This window comes from Salmo salar, chromosome ssa18 (genome assembly GCF_905237065.1).
Source record: "Salmo salar chromosome ssa18, Ssal_v3.1, whole genome shotgun sequence".
Lineage (NCBI taxonomy): Eukaryota > Metazoa > Chordata > Actinopteri > Salmoniformes > Salmonidae > Salmo > Salmo salar.
Window position 1 is genome coordinate 20,144,010 of NC_059459.1, and position 26,565 is coordinate 20,170,574.

Sequence of the window (26,565 nt, forward strand, 5' to 3'; positions counted from 1 at the left end):
GTAGATATACAGACAGATGAGGATGTTGATAGAGATGACAGACATACAGTAGATACACAGACAGATGAGGATGTTGATAGAGATGACAGACATACAGTAGATATACAGACAGATGAGGATGTTGATAGAGACGGTAGATATAGATATACGGTAGATATACTGACAGAATTAAGCTATTTAGTGATGGCATTTTGCCAAAACACCTTGAATGTGCCTTCGAAAATGCAACAGAAACAGTTGTAGCACTGGTATATTAATAGTATTTATTACTGAAAGACAAGAGACAGGCGCTGAAAAAAGTATGTTTTTTGGGGTTCCTGTCATTTGCACCTATGTGTTATAAACCTGTGTTGGCAAGGAAATCAGCACTTGTGTAGTGGGCATGTGTTTCCAAATACTTTTATTGCCTCTTGAGGATCATTGAACTCAGCCTAAGCACCTGCCATATGGGAACAAGGTTGAAAAATACAGTCAAGGCAGTCCTAGCCATCAATAACAGCTTTTATTTACTCAAATCTCTTAAAGTGACAGTGTTTCTTTTCATAATGTATATTCAGACATCTAGCTAAGCACTTTCAAATTAAGGTACCACATTTCTACACCTTATTCCCATATTTGCTTTGATTTCAACAGCTGTCCATTTAAAAAAGTGCAAATGAAAACGTTCCCTATACTGGCAAGCCAATATGAAATTGGGAATTTGATCTGTAAATTCTTAACAATTTCATTCTTGACTTCCCAGCAAATCAAAATTGAATGTTTGTATAAAGCTTTTGGCTGATGTTGCAAGAATGTTCCGGGAACATATTTAATCTGTTCTTTAAAGTTTCCTATAATGTTTCATTAGGTTGTGGGAACAGTCTGATGGGAACATTGTGGGGACATCACAGAAGATATGTTCCCTCCCCCCAAAGAAATCCAGTTTTGCGGATGATTCTTAATGTTTCTTTTAGGGTGCAAAAAACATTCACCTGATGTTACAAGAATGTTCCCAGAACACATATTGTCTGTTCTTTAAAGGTTCCCAGTATCTTTCTTTAGGTTGTCGAAACATTGTATTGATATGACGAGCTATGTTCCCAAAACACTAAAACTGTGTAGTTATGCTGACATTCAGCAGATGTTTGTATCAGGATGCACAAAACTTTATTTTGATGTTGCTATAATGTTTACAGAACAGACTTTCTGATTTCTTTAAAGGTTCCCAGAAGATTTAATTAGGTTGTGGGAACAGTGTGTGTACATTACAAGAGATATGTTCCCAAAACACAAAATATGCTCAGTTGTGATTGCATTCATACAATGTTTAAGTTAGGTTGCACAGGACATTCCTATAATGTTGGCAGAACACCTGGTCTAAGTTTTTGAAGGTTCCCAGTACATTGAATTAAGCTATGAGAGTTGTCTGTTGCAAGAATATTTTTGTGATATTCACATAGGATTTTATTTTACCCTTATTTTATCAGGTAAAATGTTGCACAGACCATTTCCACAATGTTCCACGATTTCCAAATAAGTCTGTTTTTATGACTCCCATAGCACATTTGTTTTAGGTTTAACATAATATTCCATTGATATTCAAGCAATATACATTTGCCCTGGTCTTGGAGGTTCTCAGAACATTTAGAAAATGTTATTCGATTTTTATCTACTATTACCGCAACATTCTCTGCATGCACATTTGTAGCCACTTAAAGAATAAGAAAGCAGATTGGATGACATCCCCATTATGTTTTTCTCCAGATTTAATGGCAATTCATATTTGAAGGTGATATAGAGACACATGGCATTTTCTTCATAGGACATTTGAACAGCATTTAATCATACAAAACACAACCATGTTCTTTACACTACATGCAGTATGTTGACATTCTGCACATGTAGGGTTTGAACCTGCAATATTTGATTTCCAAGCCTAGTCTTTTATCCTCTGCGCCACCAGGGAATATCTCTTACAGTGGCAAGAAAAAGTATGTGAACCCTTTGGAATTACCTGGATTTCTGCATAAATTGGTCATCAAATTTGATCTGATCTTCATCTAAGTCACAGCAATAGACAAACAGTGTGCTTAAATACAATAATGTCTGTGTTATTAGTTTTTCTTGTCTATGCTGAATACATCATTTAAACATTCACAGTGTAGGTTGGAGAAAGCATGTGAACCCCTAGGCTAATGACTTTTCTAAAAGCTCATTGGAGTCAGGAGTCAGCTAACCTGGAGTCCAATCAATGAGACGAGATTGGAAATGTTGGTTAGAGCTGCCTTGCCCTATAAAAAACACTCACAAAATTTGAGTTTGCTATTCACAAGAAGCATTGCCTGACGTGAACCATGCCTCGAACAAAAAAGATCTCAGAAGACCTAAGATTAAGAATTGTTGAGTTGCATAAAGCCTTGATGTTCATCAGTACACGGTAAGACAAATTGTCTATAGAAGAATCCTAGAGTGTCAGCTAAAGACTTACAGAAATCTCTGGAACATGCTAACATCTCTGTTGACGAGTCTACGATACGGTAAACACAAAACAAGAATCTTGTTCATGGGAGGACACCATGGAATAAGCCACTGCTGTCCAATAAAAACATTGCTGCAAGTCTGAAGTTTACAAAAGTGCACCTGGATGTTCCACAGCGCTACTGACAAAATATTCTGTGGACAGATGAAACTACAGTTGAGTTGTTTTGGAGGGAACACACAACACTATGTATGGAGAAAAAAAAGCACAGCGTACCAACATCAAATCCCAACTGTAAAGTGTGGTGGAGGGAGCATCATGGTTTGAGGCTGCTTCAGGGCCTGGACAGCTTGCTATCATCAACGGGAAAATGAATTGCCAAGTTTATCAAGACATTTTGCAGGTGAATGTCAGGCTATCTGTCCACCAATTCAAGCTCAACAGAAGTTGGGTGACGCAACAGGACAACGACCCAAAACGAAGAAGTAAATCAACAACAGAAGAAAATACGCCTTCTGGAGTCCTGACCTCAACCCGATTGAGATGCTGTGGCATGACCTCAAGAGCAGTTCATACCAGACATCCCAAGAATATTGCTGAACTGAAACAGTTTTGTAAAGATGAATGGTCCAAAATTCCTCTTGACCTTTGTGCAGGTCTGATCTGCAACACAGAAAACGTTTGGTTGAAGTTATTGCTGCCAAAGGAGGGTCAACCAGTTATTAAATCCAAGGGTTCACATACTTTTCCCACCCTGCACTGTGAATGTTTACACAGTGTGTTCAATAAAGACAAATGTATAACTGTTTCATTAGTTTAAGCAGACTGTGTTTGTCTATTGTTGTGACCTAGATGAAGATATGACCAATTTATGCAGAAATCAAGGTATTTCCAAAGTTTTCACATACTTTTTCTTGCCACTGTACATCTTCTTTTTCAGTATAGCCATTGCAGGATGGTCAATCAGGAATTCCATGCTTCCTTTGTTTACAATAAGTGCCATGGGATCTTTAGTGACCACAGGACACCCATTTAACATCCCACCTTAAAACTGCATCCTACACAGGGTAATGTCCCCAATCACTGCCTGAGGGCTTTGGGATATTATTATAGCATTGGGTTATTTATTTTTTCAGAGGAAAGAGTGCTTCCTACTGGCCCTTCAACACCATTTCCAGCAGCATCTGGTCTCCCATCCAGGGACTAACCCTGCTTAGCTTCAGAGGTAAGCCAGCAGTGGAATGCAGGGTGGTATGTTGCTGATGTAATTAATCCAGGGAAATAATGTTAACTGGGTTGTTCACCATCATTTCACCCATCCTCTTTTAATGCTGCATACTTCTGGGCCTATATTTATAAGGTATTCAGGACTGACTGCTGATCTAGGGTCGCTTTTGCTTTTCAGATGATGTAAAATAAGTCTGGGGGGGAACATATCAAGCAACTCGAAGTAGGAATTATATCGGGTGTGTTTTAAAAAAGTTGAACAGTACACTTTTACACAGTTTAATTTGGTAAAGTTTGTCTAAATTTTGCATTTATGACTGGATTAATACATCTGGATGAAATAAAGACATCCTATCTTTTAGTAGATTATATCTGAGCCTCAATAAAAACATTTTTTTTTAAAAGGTCTAAAGAAAACATGGTAAAAGACGATGTGGAATTGAACCTGTAGTCTTCAACTCTGCAGTCACATCATTAACTCTGCACCACCAAGGGATAGCTGTGATGTAGTTTTTTGTTGTTGTCTAATATGGTCAATCAGGACACAACACCATTTTTGAGTTATTAAAATGTTCCCATCCTCTTCATATGAGGTGTACTTGTAACACTGTGTATTTTATGACAAAACGACTCAGCATATTTTGTGTTTTGGGAACCTCTCTCTTGTAATGTACCCACACTGTTCCCACAACCTAATTAAATCTTCTGGGAACCTTTAAAGAAATCAGAAAGTCTGTTCTGTAAACATTATAGCAACATCAAAATAAAATGTTGTGCACCCTGATACAAACATCTGCTGAATGTCAGCATAACTACACAGTTTTAGTGTTTTGGGAACCTAGCTCGTCATATCAATACAATGTTTCGACAACCTAAAGAAAGATACTGGGAACCTTTAAAGAACAGACAATATGTGTTCTGGGAACGTTCTTGCAACATCAGGCAAATGTTTTATATAAATATTGTATAATCATTGTATAATCATTAGCACGACTGGACAGGTTTTGAGAACATTTGCCCGAAGCCTAACGAATGTTTTGGGAAGTTTTACAGGACCAATTTTGGTTTGCTTGGACAATATTACTGGTACATTGTGTGTACCTAGAAACCTAATGATTACTTTTGGGGAATGTACTTTGGTGGTTGTTACAGATGTTGTGCACAACATTTTAGTAAATGTTAGGGGAATATTTCAAGGATATTTCATTTTAAACAAAAAACATCTTAATGTTAGATAAAACCCTAACTGGAACTTAATGGGAATCTTAGCTAATGTTCTGGGAATGTTTCCGGTTTGCTGGATTGAGACACTTGACCACTGCCAACATGAGATACCCATGTGATAGTTATTGACGCTGGGTGTTTGGCTCCTTGTTGCAGATATAGCAGAAGAAGAAAATATGTATTTCTATGACAGTATACTGGACAAGCTTCCGACCGTGCCTTATACAAGTGGTAGCAAAACGGCTGAATTTTAAAGGCTCCGGTCCTAAGTACTGTAGACAAGATTTTATTTATTTTAGCTCTCAGTTCTCCGTTTAATTTATTGGCGCAGGATTTGTATGAAGCCACAGCTTTGGTGTAAAGAATGAACACATTACATGGCTTGTTAGGGCCTTGAGCCTTTGCCAATGTGGGGGCGCAGGGCCAGATCTAAACAGCCTTCTAGTCTCTGGACCCACACAAAGTCAATGTAAAGTACATTTAAAAGCTGCTGCAGCATGTGTGGTTGAATTGGTAAATTCAAATTAAACAACTCACCCATGTATATAGATTAAATAGGTGATATTCTAGGTTGGCAAATAACATCTTTGTTGTTAATCTATCTTAATACCACTCTGTTCAATTGTTTTGGATCCCTCTTCATCAAACTAACAGCTTGTAAGTTCTGTAAATTATAAAGCAATTCCCTGTTTTAAATCAATATTCAACCTAGCCCCAGCCTCTGTCAGGTTTCCCAACTGGTGGCCCGCAGGCCGATTTTTGGCCCGCGCATGGTTTTATTTGTCCCTCAAAGTTTTCTGAGCGAGTTTTTTGGGGGGGACATAATAGACTAAAAACACCAGGAAATCAGCTCCAAGTGATTTTAATTTAAGAAATCTGTTCTCAAGTATTCCCACACAAAATAGAGAGACACGTGATCGTATACAAATGAAAGCAAGGTTTGAAATTATTATGTTTTAGTCAAACATATCTGTTTGGGCTTCTTGCGGTCAATTTGCCATCTACAAATTATTTGTAATTATTAATAATTATCCCTGCTCTCTGTCCTTGAAGCACTGCAACTGTTGCCTGTCAACTTGTTTCATTGAATGTGGCAAAGACATTAAACCGCTTGTAGTGTAGCAAAGTGTTATAGTGCAGTCCTCTCCCTCTAAATGACCCTGACTCTCGTCATCATCAACTCATGGTTAACCCTGATACCTATAATTGCTATCTGTCTGTCTGTTATCGAATAATCCTGATTGGACGATATAAAATTGCATAATAGATCTTGAAAACATTATGTTCCATGATTGGTTTGGGTGAGGACTGTCCCATAGGCTTTCATGAGGTTACAGACTTGCATATCAGACATGACCAACATCATAGTGTACTGTACCTCAGCTCTCTGTGGTCTGTTTACATGTTTGTAAAGTGCAGTGTTTTGTGATATATCACATAGGTTCATAGCTAATGCAGCAGGCATAAAAGAAACATCTGAGTGTAGTCCCCACACCCGGTTTTCAGGGGAAACGGAACTAGGTTGAAGATACTGTGTCTTCCAGTTTCTTCCAACTCCGCATAGTCTACATAGCTATTGACATAGTTTTAGCTTACATAGCTCTAATAAATATTGTTAGGCAAGTAAGTATTTACATTTCACAGCATTGCTCCACAAGACAGTCAGTGAACTCCTAGAGGTTGGAGAAGCAGTGAATGTTCCATGGAACCCTCCAGTCTTCTTTATGAGGGTTGTGAAGAGCTGTCAGCCATCTTGGATTCCGGTTACCACAACAAATAGAGCATTCGTGGAGCGCCACATCACAGGGGAGGTTTAACGAGGGGGTTTTGTCACTTCATTCTCCTGCAGAGAACAGCCATGACCTCTCCAGAGCAAAGCGACAGAGAAATGGTATTGATTAGCCTACGTGGCAGCAGCCCTGGGGTTCGTGCAAAAAAGTTAATAGCGATCAAGGTTACTGGCTGTAGCCAGTCAGGCACTGAAAACACTGGTCTATGTATTGTTTCACATCCACTCTGTGAGTGACCGTATCGCTCAGAAATGGACCCAAACACGCGTGACTCGCAAGCCCTGGAACTTAAATCTCACTGTTCATTTTAATACATCATTTATTTCCATGCACTTAGAACATCAATATTTTCTTACATTATTTGTTCGATGAAGCTGTGCTGTGTATGCTCAGTACTGTACCTTTCACTCAGACCTTTGTCTGGTATCCAACTGACTGAGTAATTCAGTCATATCCCAAGGAAATAAATAAAATCAAGCAAGACGTTGAGGAGGTTTAAGCTGTTTTGCCAGTAACGTCCCACCCATTTAAATTATGATTGATGTTGATGAAAGTCAGGGCTAACAAGGCCAAATCAGGATTTATGTCGTCACAAAGACATCCCAAACCAGATGTGATGTTGTTGGGCTTGGGGATAGAGACTATAAAGTACACAGTCAGCTAACATGAATAATATGCATTTCAATCTCTCCTGGCTCAAAGTAGAGGAGAGATTAACTTGAGCACTACTTGTATTTGTGAGAAGTATTGACATACACCAAGCTGTCTGTTTAAACTACTAGTACACAGCTCAGACACCCATGCATACCCCACAAGACATGACACCAGAGTTCCCTTCACAGTCCCCAAGTCCAGAAAAGACTATGGGAGGCGCACAGTACTAAATAGAGCCATGGCGACATTGAACTCTATTCCACATCAAGTATCTGATGCAAGCAGTAAAATCTGATAAAAAAAACAACAGATAAATACACGTTATGGAACAGCAGGGACTGTGAAGAGACACACACACACACACAGGGACAGACACACAAATACACACCCACACATGATAACATACTGTAGGCACTATACACACACGTACACATGTATTTTGTGTAGATCGGGAGTCCCATAGGGCGGTGCACAATTGGCCCAGGGTCGTCCGGGTTAGTGGAGGGTTTGGCCGGGTGGGTAGGCCGTCATTGTAAATAAGAATTTGTTCTTAACTGTCTTGCCTAGTTAAATAAAGGTAAAAAAATAATAATTGAATCAGGGTCTATTAAACTAGAACAGACATTTTTCTTGAAATGGAGGAGGAAAACTCCTCTAAAGTCCTTTATCAGATTATTTTATAAACCGTACTGAAAGATGCTGTGCTAGTCATTTTGAACGAACATCCCACAAAATCTGTCTTGTTTAAGGCAAGTCCCAACGGTAATTGATTTAATCCTAAATAACTGTTCTATAATTGGAATTGTCAGGGTAGGGGTCTATTCCAATAGGCAATGAATAACCAGTAATTTACCAGGTACTGTATGATCACTTTTTACCTTACAGTACCTCCATTGACCTCCCTCTCTCTGCGCCCCCAGGCTGGTGGTTTGTCAGTACAGCGGAAGAGCAGGGCTGGGTCCCTGCCACCTACCTGAACACCCACAGCAACACACGAGATGACCTGGAGTTGGGCGCCTCCAAGTCCGGGGAAGGTAAGAGCTCCACACCACTTTGAATACAGGAAGAAAGCTTGTACAATACATCTAGTATTCAAGCTGCACCACAATACCGACCATGTTAGCCTTCGTCACTTCTAGCAACATGGTGACATTTAGGGACCTACAACCTCCCCCCACCCATCTCTAAAAGGGTACAGTAGTCTGACTCCCACCCCCGACCCACCGCTGACTGACGCTCACGTCCCTCGTCCAGTGAGAACACCCTTCTCTGTGCTGTTATCCACTATAAGCACCCCTAAACAAGCTCCAGATTCAGCCCTGAGTAAATAGGCTGGAGAAGGATTGCCAGGGCCTAAGCCACAACTCTGGGCTGAGGTGCACTGAGTGACATACTGTACTCTACAGTAGCAGTGTAGAAATTCTATACTAAAAAGAGGTTACCTCCTTGGAGTTTGGATGGTGAACGAATGAAAGAGGTGTTTGGTTCAGTGTAGGGATTGAGCTGTGAGGAAGATGTTTATGTGAGTCTGTTGCTAGTAAAGTCATGTCTGATGTTAATTATTCCAGGCCCTGAGATAAATTCATAAAGACTGATCAGTGCCTTAGCATTTTCACTCTCCACTCTCTCACAGACAAGTGCAAGTATCTTGGAAAAGGCCACAACTGTTTTAGTCATTATTTTACAGTAGGCAACTTTAAAGATGGAAATCATTTACTTGCATCTTACTGTTCCAAGCAAACATTCAGATTTTCCAGCACTCTGGCAAAACAAGCATTTACTGTAACGAGTGTCGACTCCAAAACACTGTGACCCACATTCCTAGGACCGGCGTTATGGGCGGGCCTTAGGGGGCCTGGCTCGCCCTACCGTACCTTCTTGCCCTTCACAATAAAATATATAAATATTGATAATTTATTTGACTGAGATGCTCGCCGACAGAAAGACAAATAATTTTCTGATAAAGCATCTGAGCGAGCGAAATAGCACCCTTCTGTCTCAGTATTTGTAGCCCATGTATCTTATGCTGTCTGTCTAAAAGGACTGTGGCATGTCATACTGTTTTTCGCCAGACGGCATCAGATACATGGGCTACATATAGTAAGGCAGTGGGGCGCTGTTTCACTCATTTGGATGCTTTCTCCGGGGACAAAGTTTCAGCCACTTATAAGGAAAGTTGGCAAGTGCACTGTTTTGATTGTGGAATTATTTTGGATGAACGTCCGAAGGTAACCTACTTTTTGAAGTGATTTGTTTGACAATCAAATGAAAACATCATGACTGGTTGTGTTCATGCCACATTGAAAGGTAATACATTTTTACAGTTAAATTACATATCTTTACTATAAAACCCATACCAAAATAAAAAATAAAAACGTGCCTCCCTATGGAAATCAAATGCCCGTCCAACTGATTCGTTCTAGCGCCAGCCCTGTACATCCCCTCTGGCACTGTAGATCTTTTGACTGGAGGAGAGAGGAGATGGCATACAGCACATAATGTATGAATTAGCCTCTTTAGTCCAATAGTTACAAAGTATTCTCAATGGGCTTCTTTCTCTCAAGGCATGCATCCAAAATGCATATCCATTCCTTATAAACTTTTTTTTTTTAAAGAATGAAAATGAATCTCTCTGTTAGTGAGACAGCTTTCTGGATTTTCACATTTACGCAAACCTCACAACTGTGCCCCCACACACGCAGGCATACACACACACATGCATACACGCACACGCACACACGCACATAGCAGACGCTGCCAGAGCGGTCAGGGGACAATCTGTCAGTGTAATTAGCATTTATGTGTCTAATCAGTCATGGGAATACCTCAGGATCCATAAACTCTCTCTGTCAGCCCTGTGGATTGTGCTCCATAGCACTCTGTAAGACACATTCATTGAGATGGGGCTCTTGTGGCGAACAGGACTTGGAACACATTATATGGCTTCAGCTGAAGATGTTGACTTTTGGACTGGAGGATATGACAGTGTAAATGGGGAATTTCTTCCTCATTGGAGAAAGACTGTCACATTAATGAGAAACACTTGGATATGTTCCTACTTGGGGTGGTCATATTTTATCATTTGTTTTTATTCTGTAATACCTATGATAGGCCTTCTCAGATTGACTCATCCAATATAATGGTTATCAATCTGTCTTCTGACATTAGTGTTCTGGAGGAGTATGTGGGTCAGATGTTTTATATTTTTGAGCAGGTACTTTGAAAAATACAAGTTTGTAATTTCAGTTTTTCAGCTCCCAGTGTACGTACCTCTCAATTTTTGCCTGAAATCTCAACTTCATGCTAAACGTTGAGATTAGTGCTCTGGTTTAGTGATGGAAATCTTTTCCTTGAACTAGATAATTATATAAGCCTTGCCGTTTATAGTGTTGGAATGTGACAAAAGATCCCTCCGAAGCTCCTAATCATTCCCGTCTCCTGCATTTAACTAACAAAAACTCTCAACAATTATAGACCTGTTGTGGCTGCTGCCAAAGGAATTCAGCTGGTCTATTAGTTGCAAACTATTCCCAAGCAGCAATGTGTTCCCCAGATGCTCCTGCAGGACAGGATGGGAAAACCATGCTAACAATCCACGCTAATTACCAGCCACAGAGAAGATGTCCATGGCTTACATTTCCTGTGTAACATTCATTCACCCCATCACTGTCCAGTCCTTCCATTGCAATGTGGTGTTTTTGTTTCCATGTTTGCCATGTGACTAACTAATAACAGTTGAATCCATGTCGTTTGTGAAATATGTGCCTGCCTTTTATGTTCTGTCCCCATTTGTGTGTGTGTTTGTGTCTGGTCACCATGTGCGTGGTTCAGTCACTAAACGACGCAAGGCCCGTCTGAAGAGGCTGGACCGGAGATGGACCCTGGGGGGAATGGTCAGCAGGCAGCAGAGCCGAGGTGATCTGAGACAGGGTGCCCACCTCCTCATCTTCCTACACCCCTCATCCCTCTATCCTCTGACCCCTCACCTGTCCTCTTCTCCTGTCCCCGTTGTACCTTGTCCTGTCTTCTCTCATATCTGATTAGGGTTGCAAAGCTACCTTTAATTCACCAAAGTTTACAGAATCTTCAAGTAATCTATGGCAATCTATGCTAATTTAGATAATTTATACTTGAGTTTCTAGTGGATATAAAGAGAAAATAGCCTAATTAATTTTAAAAAAGCATCTAATCAATAATGGCATTATTTTCAATTCATTCTTCCAACTATTTACTTTTTTTCACAACTGCTATCAGTTTGGCGTCATAACATTTACAACAAAGACATATTTACATGGTAAAATCCATAAAGGTGTGTCAAACCCTCATATTAAACACCAATGGTATTCACTAAGTTGATGGTTTATATTTAGGATAATGTTTTACGGCTTTGTCATTCTATTATTATTATTTAGTTTTTTAAAATCATTTTACAGACACCTGTGATAATCTGACGTACCCAAAAGGGCCACTAGATGTCTTGTGATAAATTACATAAAATCCTTGAAAGTTACCTGGTAGTTTACTGATAAACTTCTAAAGTTTCTAGTAAAATACCCTCGCTTTGCCACCCTACAACTGATGCCTACTGTATTGTCTTGTATGCTGTCTGCTACACCGTCATGATCCACACCCAATAATCACTAACATCGTTATTATCCAGCGAATTAACAGTCCAGCCATGTCATTACAATGCTAAACAGGTTTTCACATCCACTATGGTGGCTTGCAGCAGTTACAGATTTAACCTTATGCTAGAAGATAAACTTACCAAAAAAAATTATCATCTTGTTGTTACTCAGTTTCTGCACTTGAATGTAGAGTCGTGGCTAAACATTTTGAGAGTGACACAAATATTACTTTTTTACAAAGTCTGTTACCTCAGTTTGTATGATGGCAATTTGCATATACTCCAGAATGTTATGAAGAGTGATCAGATGAATTGCAATTAATTGCAAAGTCCCTCTTTGCCATGCAAATGATCTGAAATCCCCAAAAATAATTTGCACTGCATTTCAGCCCTGCCAAGAAAGGACCAGCTGACATCATGTCAGTGATTCTCTCGTTAACGCAGGTGTGAGTGTTGACGAGGACAAGGCTGGAGATCACTCTGTCATGCTGATTGAGTTCGCATAACAGACTGGAAGCTTCAAAAGGAGGGTGGTGCTTGGAATCATTGTTCTTCCTCTTTCAACCATGGTTACCTGCAAGGAAACACGTGCCGTCATCATTGCTTTGCACAAAAAGGGCTTCACAGGCAAGGATATTGCTGCCAGTAAGAATGCACCTAAATCAACCATTTATCAGATCATCAAGAACTTCAAGGAGAGTGGGTCAATTGTTGTGAAGAAGGCTTCAGGGCACCCCAGAAAGTCCAGCAAGCGCCAGGACCGTCTCCTAAAGTTGATTCAGCTGCGGGATCGAGGCACCACCAGTACAGAGCTTGCTCAGGAATGGCAGCAGGCAGGTGTGAGTGCATCTGCACGCACAGTGAGGCAAAGACTTTTGGAGGATGGCCTGGTGTCAAGAAGGGCAGCAAAGAAGCCACTTCTCTCCAGGAAAACATCAGGGACAGACTGATATTCTGCAAAAGGTACATGGATTGGACTGCTGAGGACTGGGGTAAAGTCATTTTCTCTGATGAATCCCCTTTCCGATTGTTTGGGGCCTCCGGAAAAAAGCTTGTCCGGAGAAGACAAGGTGAGCGCTACCATCAGTCTTGTGTCATGCCAACAGTAAAGCATCCTGAGACCATTCATGTGTGGGGTTGCTTCTCAGCTAAGGGAGTGGGCTCACTCACAATTTTGCCTAAGATCACAGCCATGAATAAAGAATGGTACCAACACATCCTCCGAGAGCAACTTCTCCCAACCATCCAGGAACAGTTTGGTGACGAACAACAGCTTTTACAGTACGATGGAGCACCTTCCCATAAGGCAAAAGTGATAACTAAGTGGCTCGGGGAACAAAACATTGATATTTTAGGTCCATGGCCAGGAAACTCCCCAGACCTTAATCCCATTGAGAACTTGTGGTCAATCCTCAAGAGGCGGGTGGACAAACAAAAACCCACAAATTCTGACAAACTCCAAGCATTGATTATGCAAGAATGGGCTGCCATCAGTCAGGATGTGGCCCAGAAGTTAATTGAAAAAGAAGGGTCAACACTGCAAATATTGACTCTGCATCAACTTCATGTAATTGTCAAAAAGCCTTTGACACTTATGAAATGCTTGTAATTATACTTCAGTATTCCATAGTAACATCTGACAAAAATATCTAAAGACACTGAAGCAGCAAACTTTGTGAAAATTAATATTTGTGTCATTCTCAAGAATTTTGGCCACAACTGTAGTAGTCTTGAAATCAATGATGAAGTCAGCAACTTTTATTTCAGTGTTGGAAATTGAGTGAAATTATATTACAGTATATAATAAGATTGCCTCATGTAAGCAGTTCAATTTAATTCACCGGTATGTGCAACTCCAATCTTTTCTGAATTACAGCTATAGCTACACAACAATCTAAAAGTCGTAGCATAATTGACTTTGGTAGGCCACATAAAATATTTTGCCACTTTGTTTGGCTTTTTACGAGCAAATTAAACATGAACACGTACAGTGTTTTCGGAAAGTATTCAGACCCCTTGACTTTTTATACATTTTGTTACATTACAGCCTTCTTCTTAAATTGATAAAAGTTTTTTTCCTCATCAATCTACACACACTACCCCATAATGACAACGTAAAAAACAGATTTTTTTAAATTTTTTTGCAAAAAAATTTAAACATTTATAAAGGAAATATCACATTTACATAAGTATTCAGACCCTTTACTCCGTACTATGTTGAAGCACCTTTGGCAGCGATTACAGCCTTGAGTCTTCTTGGGTATGACACTACAAGCTTGGCACACCTGTATTTGGGGAGTTTCTCCCATTCTTCTCTGCAGAGTCTTTCAAGCTCTGTCAGGTTGGATGGGGAGCGTTGCTGCACAGCTACTTTCAGGTCTCTCCAGAGATGTTCGACTGGGTTCAAGTCCGGCCTCTGGCCAGGCCACTCGAAGACATTCAGAGACTTGTCCCGAAGCCACTCCTGTGTTGTCTTGGCTGTGTGTACAGGGTCATTGTCCTGTTGAAAGGTGAAGCTTCGCCCCAGTCTGAGGTCCCGAGTGCTCAAGGATCTCTCTGTGCTTTGCTCCGTTCATCTTTCCCTTGATCCTGACTAGTCTTCCAGTCCCTGCCGCTGAAAAACATCCCCACAGCATTTATTTTGTATTTTTCATTTAACCTTTAACTTTAACCTGATGCTGCCACCTCATGCTTCACCGTAGGGATGGTGCCAGGTTTCCTGCAGACGTGGCGCTTGGCATTCAGGCCAAAGAGTTCAATATTGGTTTCATCAGACTAGAGAATCTTATTTCTCATGGTCTGAGAGTCCTTTAGGTGCCTTTTGGCAAACTCCAAGTGGGCTGTCATGTGCCTTTTACTGATTAGTGGCTTCCGTCTGGCCACTCTACCATAAAGTCTTGGGGACCAATGCTGCAGAAATGTTTTGGTACCCTTCCCCAAATCTGTGCCTCGACACAGTCCTGTCTCGGAGCTCTACGGACAATTCTTTCGACCTCATGAATTGGTTTTTGCTCTGACATGCACTGTCAACTGTGGGACCTTATATAGACAGGTGTGTGCCTTTCCAAATCATGGAAAGGTGGACTCCAATCAGGTGGACTCCAATCAGGTGGACTCCAATCAAGTTGTAAAAACATCTCAAGCATGATCAATGGAAACAGGATACACCTGAGCTCAATTTCAAGTCTCATAGCAAAGGGTCTGAATACTTATGTAAATAAGGTATTTCTGTTTTTTATTTGTAATAAATTTGCAAAGATTTCTAAAAACCTGTTTTTACTTTGTCATTGTGGGGTATTGTATGTAGATTGATGAGGGGGAAAAAAATATTTGATCCATTTTAGAATAAGAGTGTAACGTAACAAAATGTGAAAAATGTCAAGAGGTCTGAATTCTTTCAAAATACACTGTGTGTACTATTCAAAAGGAGTTAAAAAGACAGACGTTTATCGACTGGAGGTGTTAAGAGCGAGCAGGTCTGCCGATGGACACGGGCCAGTAAAGAGTTTTATTCATCTTTCGGAGAATGTGTGAAAAGTGTTTGTGCTTGCACACATTAGTCTTGCCTCGAGCCAGGTTTTTTTGACAGGGGATGCAGTTGGATTGCTGACAGCAGAGTGAGGATAAGCTATTTGAGTCCAGCCCAAGGTTTGTGCTTGGCAACAGTGTCCACAGTGCACACAAAAAATGTACGGCCTCTGGTGTAAAAAGAGATTTTTCCACTGCAGGAACGAAATCTCGCCTGTAAAAAAAGAAAAGCTGAAATAGTGCTGACTGCAGGAAAATAATGTATAAAAGTTATGCAAGCGATGCATGTTGTGGTTAACATAATATCTGATTCAGAGATTCCCCCCTGCTGGTGAATGTGAGCTCAGGAAGGTTGAACAGGGTTGCCCCTGTACAGAGAGCCCTACCAGGCCTTAAACAGAGAGACCGGAGGTCCCATAGGTCAGTGCAGAGGAAAACAAAGCATACAGGAAGAGGCATTTTCGGTTCTATTTACACGGCTGTACATGGACCTATTTCTTTGAAAGTAATAGGAATTTTAACTATATCCTTATTCGGTTCTTTTAAATCCCTAAGTGAGACTCAACATGGGCAGAGGAAAGGAGACAGATATCAGATAGGAATCCAGTGATTCCAGAGGTATTCAAATGGTCTTGACATGCAGACAGGATATCCCCTCTTCTCTCTTTACTCTGCTGGGCAACATTCCTTCCTCCTGCCTGTGTTTTACGGTGTGATGAGATGAGACCTCTGGTCTGTAATGACAGGAAGTACTGTCACTGAGCGTGCCCTCTGGACTTTTGGGAAGTTACAAATCAAGATGGCGTCTCTGCTCTCTATCATCAGCCGAGTTTACAGAGGCTGACCGCCACCATGCCATTAGTCCACTCTGTCGTTACCCACTGGACACAGGTATCAATTCAACGTCTATTCCACGTTGGTTTAACATAATTTAATTGAAATGACGTGGAAACAACTTTGATTCAACCAGTGTGTGCCCAGTGGGTTAGAACTGTTTTCCTCATTTCAAAAGACTAGTGTTTGTGAGTTTATTTTGTCCCATATTTACACTGAGTAATCAACTATCATGACATCAAGTCAAGGTAATTGTCAGTTGCTGCAGGAAGGCATTTTCAGTATGAAGTGATTCACATCATATTAATTGTATTATTTTGTACCTTTATTTAACTAGGCATTTAATTACAGTGTCCCTGATTCTTGGAAGCCTTTGATAGTAAAATGCTGGATATCTTTGTGGATCTGACAGAATCAATCACATCTGAACTACACACAGAGACATTTCATGAAGTCTACAGATGTCTATATTTGTAGCCTAGATACAGTACCTTCAGAAAGTATTCACACCCCTTGAGTTTTCCTAGATATGTCTTGATTTCATTTCACTTCCTCTGAGATGTTTATACCATTGTTGCAGTAGGGAGACTGGGGTTGGTTGTCTCACAGGTTGGTTGTCACAATGTTTATTACTCAAAATCCATTGGGTGCTATGTTATAATTTCAAGATAAAAATGTGCGTCCTCTATAGGAGAGGTCGTCCGTGTGGTCAATTCAGGTCAGGATCACAAAACATTGAGGTGAGAGGAACATTTTTCATTGGTGAAGGTAAATATTAAAATGCTTGTTATTTCTTTAATTAATAGTTAATTAAGGAATATTATCCATTCTTCAACTTTTATTGAAGAGAGGAAAGGGAGAGCTTTATTCCAAGCCTATTTGTGAGTTCCAAGGTTATTCAGATTCAGAAAACTTTTAATGTCCTCAGAGAGGCAAATTCATCTTGCAGCAGTCATAAAACACATCACATCTTCTAAATTACATCTTAATTAGCATTGGGGGGGTTAGGGATGGTTGTCACATTGATGTTTGGGTTGCTTGTCACAATCTGACAACCGTCCCCATTGTAACAATGTACCCAAAAGCTAAATGACATTGAAAAACGCCTTGAAGACTTGTTTTCTGGATGTTGAAAAGACATAAATGTTTCACAAGTTTGGACAGCACAGCACAGCACAGCACAGCACAGCACAGCACAGCACAGCACAGTACAGTAGAGTAGAGTTTAATTCAGCAGAGTGCAGTACAGTACAGCTGCTAAAGCCACTTTCTACCACTCTAAATTCCAAGCATCTGCCTCTAACCCTAGGAAGCTCTTTGCCACCTTCTCCTCCCTCCTGAATCCTCCTCCCCCTCCACCCCCCCACCCCCCCCTCTCTGCGGACGACTTTGTCAACCATTTTGAAAAGAAGGTTGACGACATCCGATCCTCGTTTGTTAAGTCAAATGACACCGCTGGTCCTGCTCACATTGCCCTACCCTATGCTTTGACCTCTTTCTCCCCTCTCTCTCCAGATGAAATCTTGCGACTTGTGACGGCCGGCCGCCCAACAACCTGCCCGCTTGATCCTATCCCCTCCTCTCTTCTCCAGACCATTTCTGGAGACCTTCTCCCTTACCTCACCTTGCTCATCAACTCATCCTTGACCACTTCCGTCTTCAAGAGAGCGAGAGTTGCACCCCTTCTCAAAAAACCTACACTCGATCCCTCCGATGTCAACAACTACAGACCAGTATCCCTTCTTTCTTTCCTCTCCAAAACTCTTGAGCGTGCCATCCTTGGCCAGCTCTCTTGCTATCTCTCTCAGAATTACCTTCTTGATCCAAATCAGTCAGGTTTCAAGACTGGTCATTCAACTGAGACTGCTCTTCTCTGTGTCACAGAGACTGCTAAAGCTAACTCTCTCTCCTCTGCTCTCATCCTTCTAGACATATCTGCTGCCTTTGATACTGTGAGCCATCAGATCCCCCTCTCCACCCTCTCCGAGTTGGGCATCTCCGGCGCGGCTCACTCTTGGATTGCGTCCTACCTGACAGGTCGCTCCTACCAGGTGGCATGGCGAGAATCCGTCTCCGCACCACGTGCTCTCACCACTGGTGTCCCCCAGGGCTCAGTTCTAGGCCCTCTCTTATTCTCGCTATACACCAAGTCACTTGGCTCTGTCATATCTTCACATGGTCTCTCCTATCATTGCTATGCAGACGACACACAATTCATCTTCTCCTTTCCCCCTTCTGATAACCAGGTGGCGAATCGCATCTCTGCATGTCTGGCAGACATATCAGTGTGGATGACGGATCACCACCTCAAGCTGAACCTCGGCAAGACGGAGCTGCTCTTCCTCCCGGGGAAGGACTGCCCGTTCCATGATCTCGCCATCACCGATGACAACTCCATTGTGTCCTCCTCCCAGAGTGCTAAGAGCCTTGGCGTGACCCTGGACAACAACCTGTCGTTCTCCGCTAACATCAAGGCGGTGACACGATCCTGTAGGTTCATGCTCTACAACATTCGCAGAGAACGACCCTGCCTCACACAGGAAGCGGCGCAGGTTCTAATCCAGGCACTTGTCATCTCCCGTCTGGATTACTGCAACTCGCTGTTGGCGGGGCTCCCTGCCTGTGCCATTAAACCCCTACAACTCATCCAGAACGCCGCAGCCCGTCTGGTGTTCAACCTTCCCAAGTTCTCTCACGTCACTCCGCTCCTCCGCACACTCCACTGGCTTCCAGTTGAAGCTCGCATCTGCTACAAGACCATGGTGCTTGCCTACGGAGCTGTGAGGGGAACGGCACCTCCGTACCTTCAGGCTCTGATCAGTCCCTACACCCAAAGAAGGGCACTGCGTTCATCCACCTCTGGCCTGCTAGCCTCCCTACCTCTGCGGAAGCACAGTTCCCGCTCAGCCCAGTCAAAACTGTTCGCTGCTCTGGCACCCCAATGGTGGAACAAGCTCCCTCACGACGCCAGGACAGCGGAGTCAATCACCACCTTCCGGAGACACCTGAAACCCCACCTCTTTAAGGAATACCTGGGATAGGATTAAGTAATCCTTCTAACCCCCCCCCAAAAAAAAAGATATAGATGTACTATTGTAAAGTGGTTGTTCCACTGGATATCATAAGGTGAATGCACCAATTTGTAAGTCGCTCTGGATAAGAGCGTCTGCTAAATGACGTAAATGTAAATTTAATTCAGTAGAGTACAGTATATAAGAGTACAGTACAGTGCGGTGCAGTTTAATTCAGTAGAGTACAGTAGAGCAAGTACTGTACAGTTGAGTTTATTTCAGTAAAGTAGCGTATAAGATTACAGTGCAGTTGAATTCAGTATAGTGCAGTACAGTAGAACAAAGTACACTACAGTACAGTTGAGTTTATTTCAGTAGAGTACCGTAGGATATAATATAGTACATTACTGTACTCTACCTTACTGTGCTGTACTCTACATGTCTGTTCTGTACTGAACTATAGTCTACTTTACCTTTCTTTACTGTTCTGTATCCTACTGTACTGTACTGTACTGCACTGTATACTGTTCTGTCCAAACTTGTGAAACTCTATGATTGGTTCAGATTTGGTCCAATCTGTACCTACTTGTCAAAACTGTGAGTCATGCGATTCCGACTGAGAGTCAGCAACATTCACACACACACATTCACACACACTTTTTTCAAACTGTTCCTGTTTGAAAAAGCATTTCTTGTTTTCAGCAAAAAATGTAGTTAACACAAATGTTTACAGCTTTACTTTTTTAATCTTTATTAAAATATTTCATTTTCATCCAAATATCAGATGGTTACTGTTGTTTTATTAAGCATTGATATTACAATTTGAGTGGAGTAAGAACTACAATGTCAAAGCAAATACTAAATTATGTTGAATTTATTTGAATGTATTTATTTTTATTATGTTAGAAATACTGTCCAAAAAATAAAGGCTTTACTTTTTTTCTCTCAGATAAAGGCTTCACTTTTTCTAAAACTTCGTAAATTGGCTCAATTGTTGCTGAAAAACAAATGGCAAACACTGTGACAACCAACCCTATAGTGTGTGACAACCAACCCCGGGATGGGGCCGGATGTCACAAGTGGCAGCGTGGGTTTAATGGCTTATAATTCTATGTTGGAATACGTTATGAGGATTAAAATGGTCCCCATTTCAACTCAAGACCTTAGTCTCTCCAAATATTGAAAATAGTCTTGTAAGATATACTGGTCCTGAGAAATACACTTATTGATAAAAAATGTGACAATCAACCCCAGTCTCCCCTACCTCCTATAAAATGTTTACATATTTTACATTTGTTTGAGTAATGTTTTGTTATTGAAGCAGTGTAGTAAGTATGAAACTGACGTGAGTCTCTTGTGTTCCCACGCCCTCTCTGTGGCCCGACAGAGGAGAAGTATATGACGGTGCAGCCATACACCAGCGAGGGGAAGGATGAGATCGCCTTTGAGAAAGGAGTCATCGTGGAGGTCATCGAGAAGAACCTGGAGGGCTGGTGGTTCATCAGGTAAGGCCATGATTTGTGCTCCAACCACAATATAAACTGTTGCCTGTTTATGCTGTCTCTTGATTATGGTTATTCTCACTCATAATCACCTCCTCTCTTCCCTTTACCTCCATCCTCCCTCTCTCCTCAGGTACCAGGATAAGGAGGGCTGGGCCCCAGCCTCCTATTTGAAGAAGGTGAAGGAGGATTTCTCTCCCCGTAGTAGTAGTAATAAGAAGAACCCCTTAACTGGCCCTGTGGAGATAATTGGCAACATCATGGAGATCAGCAACCTGCTCAACAAAAAGGCCCTGAGTGAGAAGGACGTGCAGACGGACGGCCAGACAGAGGAAACCCCCCTGACCACCCTCTCCCTGGCCAAGAGGCAGATCAGCCTGCCCATACCCTGCTCTAGCTCGGACTTCAGCCCTGGTGCCGCCCTGGTGGACGGAAAGGGCAAAGCAGAACCGGCCTCTCCAGCCATAGCCCGCATCACTCCTCACAGAATAGAGATTGGTGAGTTGTCATTCAGAGATGGAATTGGAAGGCATAGCGGTTTGTTAAACTAATACACTCACAGAATTTAAATCACAATCTAATTTTCTTCTTTCTAGGCTCCCCGATCCTCAGACAAAAGCCACCTCCTCGAAGAGATGCAACTCTGGTCAGTATGAAAAAAATAATTACAGTTGAAGTTTACATACACCTTAGCCAAATACATTTAAACTACATTGCCTAAATTGTTTAACTTGGGTCAAACATTTTGGGTAGCCTTCCACAAGCTTCCCACAATAACTTGGGTGAATTTTGGCCCATTCCTCCAGAGACAGAGCTGGTGTAACTGAGTCAGGTTTGTAGGCCTCCTTGCTCGCACACACTTTTTCAGTTTTGCCTACAATTTTTCTATAGGACTGAGGTCAGGGCTTTGTGATGGCCACTCCAATACCTTGACTTTGTTGTCCTTAAGCCATTTTGCCACAACTTTGGAAGTATGCTTGGGGTCATTGTGCATTTGGAAGACCCATTTGCGACCAAGCTTTAACTTCCTGACTGATGTCTTGAGATGTTGCTTCAATATATCCACATAATTTTCCTGCCTCATGATGCCATCTATTTTGTGAAGTGCACCAGTCCCTCCTGCAGCAAATCACCCCCACAACATGATGCTGCCACCCCCGTGCTTCACGGTTGGGATGGTGTTCTTAGCTTGCAAGCTTCCCCCTTTTTCCTCCAAACGTAACGATGGTCATTATGACCAAACAGTTTTATTTTTGTTTCATCAGACCAGAGGACATTTCTCCAAAAAGTACGATCTTTGTCCCCATGTGCAGTTGAAAACCGTAGTCTGGCTTTTTTATGGTGGTTTTGGAGCAGTGGCTTCTTCCTTGCTGAGCAGCCTTTCAGGTTATGTCGATATAGGACTCGTTTTACTGTAGATATAGATACTTTTGTACCTGTTTCCTCCAGCATCTTCACAAGGTTCTTTGTTGTTGTTCTGGGATTGATTTGCACTTTTTGCACCAAAGTACGTTCATCTCTCGGAGACAGAATGCATCTCCTTCCTGAGCGGTATGACGGCTGCGTGGTCCCATGGTGTTTATACTTGCGTACAATTGTTTGTACAGATGAACGTGGTACCTTCAGTCGTTTGGAAATTGTTCCCAAGGATGAACCAGATTTGTGGAGGTCTATAATTTTTTTTCTGAGGTCTTGGCTGATTTCTTTTGATTTTCCCATGATGTCAAGCAAAGAGGCACTGAGATTGAAGGTAGAGCTTGAAATACATTCACAAGTACACCTCCAATTGACTCAAATGATGTCAATTAGCCTACCAGAAGCTTCTAAAGCCATGACATAATTTTCTGGAATTTTCCAAGCTTTTTAAAGGCACAGTCAACTTAGTGTATGTAAACTTCTGACCCACTGGAATTGTGATATAGTGAGTTATAAGTTAAATAATCTGTCTGTAAACAATTGTTGGAAAAATGACTTTTGTCATGAACAAAGTAGATGTCCTAACCAACTTGCCAAAACTATAGTTTGTTAACAAGAAATTTGTGGAGTGGTTGAAAAATGAGTTTTAATGACTCCAACCTAAGTGTATGTAAACTTCCGACTTCAACTGTACTTAGCTTAAATTGGAAGTTGGACTGCATGGCCAAATGTTATTGTTTCCTTTTTACACTAAATCCGCCAATTATATTTTTTTAAAATCACAAATCACAAATATTAAGAGCCTTTTAAACTGTTTTTCTTACACATCTATTCCCAACTTAACCCTCTAAGACAATGCACTGTAGGACGTTGGTACCCATCCAACTACTAATGCATCTCTCTCTCCTCACTGAAATGAATGACAAATGGATGAATCGCGATAATTGTGCAAGTTACTTCACAATTGAAATTAAATTAGACCTGAATGATAAGTTGTGTGAAGATATTGATTTAATTTAGAAAGACAATCGTGTAATAATGAGTTTGTAATTAAATACCAGCAGTAAATAACAATAGCGGGGCTATATACAGGGGGTTCCGGTACAGAGTCAATGTGCGAGGGCACCGGTGTCGAGGTAATATGTACATGTAGGTAGAGTTATTAAAGTTACTATGCATACATAATAACAGAGTAGCAGCAGCGTAGAGAGGAGGAGGGGGGTGCAAATAGTCTGGATAGCCATTTGATTAGCTGTTCGGGAGTCTTATGGCTTGGGGTAGAAGCTGTTTAGAAGCCTCTTGGACATAGACTTGGTGCTCCGGTACCACTTGCCGTGCGGTAGCATAGAGAGCAGTCTATGACTAGGGTGGCTGGAGTCTTTACCAATTTTTAGGGCCTTCCTCTGACACAGCCTGGTATAAAGGTCCTGGATGGCAGGAAGTTTGGCCCCGGTGATGTACTGGGCCATACGCACTACCCTTTGTAGTGCCTTGTGGTCGAAGGCAGCAAATTGCCAAAAACAAATCCTCATCAATCTACACATAATACCCCATAACGCAGAAGAGCTTGGTTTTGTTTGTTTGGAAAGTTTGTTGTTTGAAAGTTATTGATAGCTAGCTAGCTTCTTAGTTTGGATCCTGTGATTCAGTTGGAATCAGTTTCTGGGACTGCTTGTCTCTTTCCAGTGATCCTGCCGACCAAGGATCTATGTGAGGAGCTATTTGGCGTTGCAGCTAGCTTAGCTGCTAGCTAGCTGCATATCAAGCTAGTGGGGTTTTCTTGAACGCAGCCCGCGACGCGGTTAGCCATTCTGGCTAGGACTGCGGATTGTCCCGGGTTTGTGGTTGTCTAGATCCCTGCTGTTTGTTGTTTTCAATCTTCCCCGTGAGTTGATAGGCTTGAAGTAATAAACGGCACTCTGTTTCAAGCATTGCGAAGAGCTGCTGGCAATCGCAGTAAAGTGCTGTTTGAATGAATGCTTATGAGTCTGCTGCTGCCTGTCAGACTTCTCTATCAAACATTAAATCATAGACTTAATTATAATATAATATAATAAACACACAGAAATACGAGCCTTAGGTCATTAATATGGTCAAATCCGGAAACTATCATTTCGAAAACAAAACGTTTATTCTTTCAGTGAAATACGGAACCGTTCCGTATTTTATCTAACGGGTGGCATCCCTAAGTCTAAATATTGCTGTTACATTGCACAACCTTCAATGTTATGTCATAATTATGTGAAAATTCTGGCAAATTAGCAATGAGCCAGGCGGCCCAAACTGTTGCATATACCCTGACTCTGCTTGCACTGAACGCAAGAGAAGTGATACAATTTCCCTAGTTAATATTGCCTGCTAACATGAATTTCTTTTAACTAAATATGCAGGTTTAAAACAATATACTTCTGTGTATTGATTTTAAGAAAGGCATTGATGTTTATGGTTAGGTACATTCGGGCAACGATTGTGCTTTTGTTAAATCATCACCCGTTTGGCGAAGTAGACTGTGATTCGATGATAAATCAACAGGCACCGCATTGATTAAATGCAACGCAGGACAAGCTAGTTAACCTAGTAATATCATCAACCATGTGTAGTTAACTAGTGATTATGTGAAAATTGATTGTGTTTTATAAGATAAGTTTAATGCTAGCTAGCAACTTACCTTGGCTTCTTGCTGCACTCGCGTAACAGGTGGTCAGCCTGCCACGCAGTTTCCCCGTGGAATGCAATGTAATCGGCCATAATCGGCGTAAAAAAATGCTGATTGATATGAAAACTTGAAATTGACCCTAATTAATCGGCCATGCCAATTAATCGGTCGCCCTCTAGTCCTGACCAGTGAGGTCCAGGACCTGAAGAACAGTTTGCAGTTCTCCCAGAGTCAGCTCAATGAGTTGAAACAGGAGAATGGCAAGATGACAGCAATCTGTAAGTCATTAAGAGAGGACATAAGTTCTGTGTGTGAATCCAGGATAACAATGACAGATAAATCAGACCATCTCGGGGGACAATCAAGGCGGAACAACATGGTCGTGGACAGAATTGCAGAATCTCCACATGAGACCTGGACGGAGTCTGAGGACAAATTGATGGAAATGATCTTTGAGGAATTGAAGATGGACCACAGGAAGATTGAGGTGGAGCACGCCCACAGGACTGGAAAACCCACCACCGGCCCAGGTGATAGGCCCAAGCCAATAGTGGTCAAGTTCCTGAGGTTCAAGGACAAGGTAGCTGTTCTGGAAAGAGCCAAGAACTTAAGAGGAACTTATATCTTCCTCAACGAGGACTATCCTGAAGCTGTGCGTCAGAAGATGAAAGAACTGATCCCAGCCATGAAAACTGCCAGAGCGCGTGGGGACATTGCCTACATCTGCCATGACAAGCTCATTGTCCACCCTCCCTCCCAGAAGCCTGGAAGGGATGAGAGAGCCAAGCCTATGGGTTCGTAGCGTCAACCCCGCAGCGCACACACACACACACACACACACACACACACACACACACACACACACCAATTGATTAATGGACTGCTGAATGTATATTTTTTTTCTCTTGCTTTGTTTGCTCTTTTCAGTATCATGTCTATCTCTGATAAGCCCCCCAGGAAAGGGCTGAAAATAGCCCATATTAATAAATGTGACCTTAGAAATAAGGTTCATGAAATCAAGTTCTTGCTAACATCAGATAACATTCATATATTAGCCATTTCTGAGACTCACTTAGATAACTCATTTGATGATACAGCAATAGTAATACAAGGATATAACATCTATAGAAGAGACAGCAATGCTTATGGGGGAGGTGTTGCTGTATATATTCAGAGCCATAACCTTGTAATGCTTAGAGAAGATCTTATGTCAAGTGTTATTGAAGTGTTGTGGTTGCAGGTTCACTTGGCACATCTAAAAAAAATTCATTTGGGGTGTTGCTATAGGCCACCAAGTGCTAACAGTCAGTATTTAAATATGTGTGAAATGCTTTACAGTGTATGTGATATAAACAGAGAGGTCTACTTTCTTGGGGACCTGAATATTGACTGGTTTTCATCAAGCTGTCCGCTCAGAGGAAGCTTCTTACTGTAACCAGTGCCTGTAATCTGGTTCAGGACTAAATTCAACAAAAAGAAGAAGAAACTGTATTATGAAGCTAAGATCAATGATATAAAAACTTTGGAGTACTTTAAGTTAAATTATGGGCAGAAAGACAAATTCAACTCCATCTTTCATCGAACCAGAATCATTACAAAACCATTTGATGTTGCCAATTATTTTAATCACTATTTCAT

At 41.5% G+C, this 26,565-nt stretch overlaps 1 protein-coding gene across 3 annotated transcripts in view; it reads left to right on the forward strand.

Annotated features, from left to right (window-relative positions):
• Positions 1-26,565, forward strand: part of LOC106577017 (SH3 and PX domain-containing protein 2A) — a 102,628-nt gene that overhangs the window by 66,444 nt on the left and 9,619 nt on the right. The window contains exons 8-12 of one of the 3 annotated variants that reach the window (XM_014154660.2): positions 8,274-8,387; positions 11,185-11,283; positions 20,741-20,858; positions 20,989-21,353; positions 21,452-21,501. In XM_014154660.2, the coding sequence (XP_014010135.1) occupies positions 8,274-8,387; positions 11,185-11,283; positions 20,741-20,858; positions 20,989-21,353; positions 21,452-21,501 (746 nt within the window). The remainder of the gene's footprint in view (positions 1-8,273; positions 8,388-11,184; positions 11,284-20,740; positions 20,859-20,988; positions 21,354-21,451; positions 21,502-26,565) is intronic. The other 2 variants (XM_014154661.2, XM_014154662.2) reach the window with 2 other exon arrangements.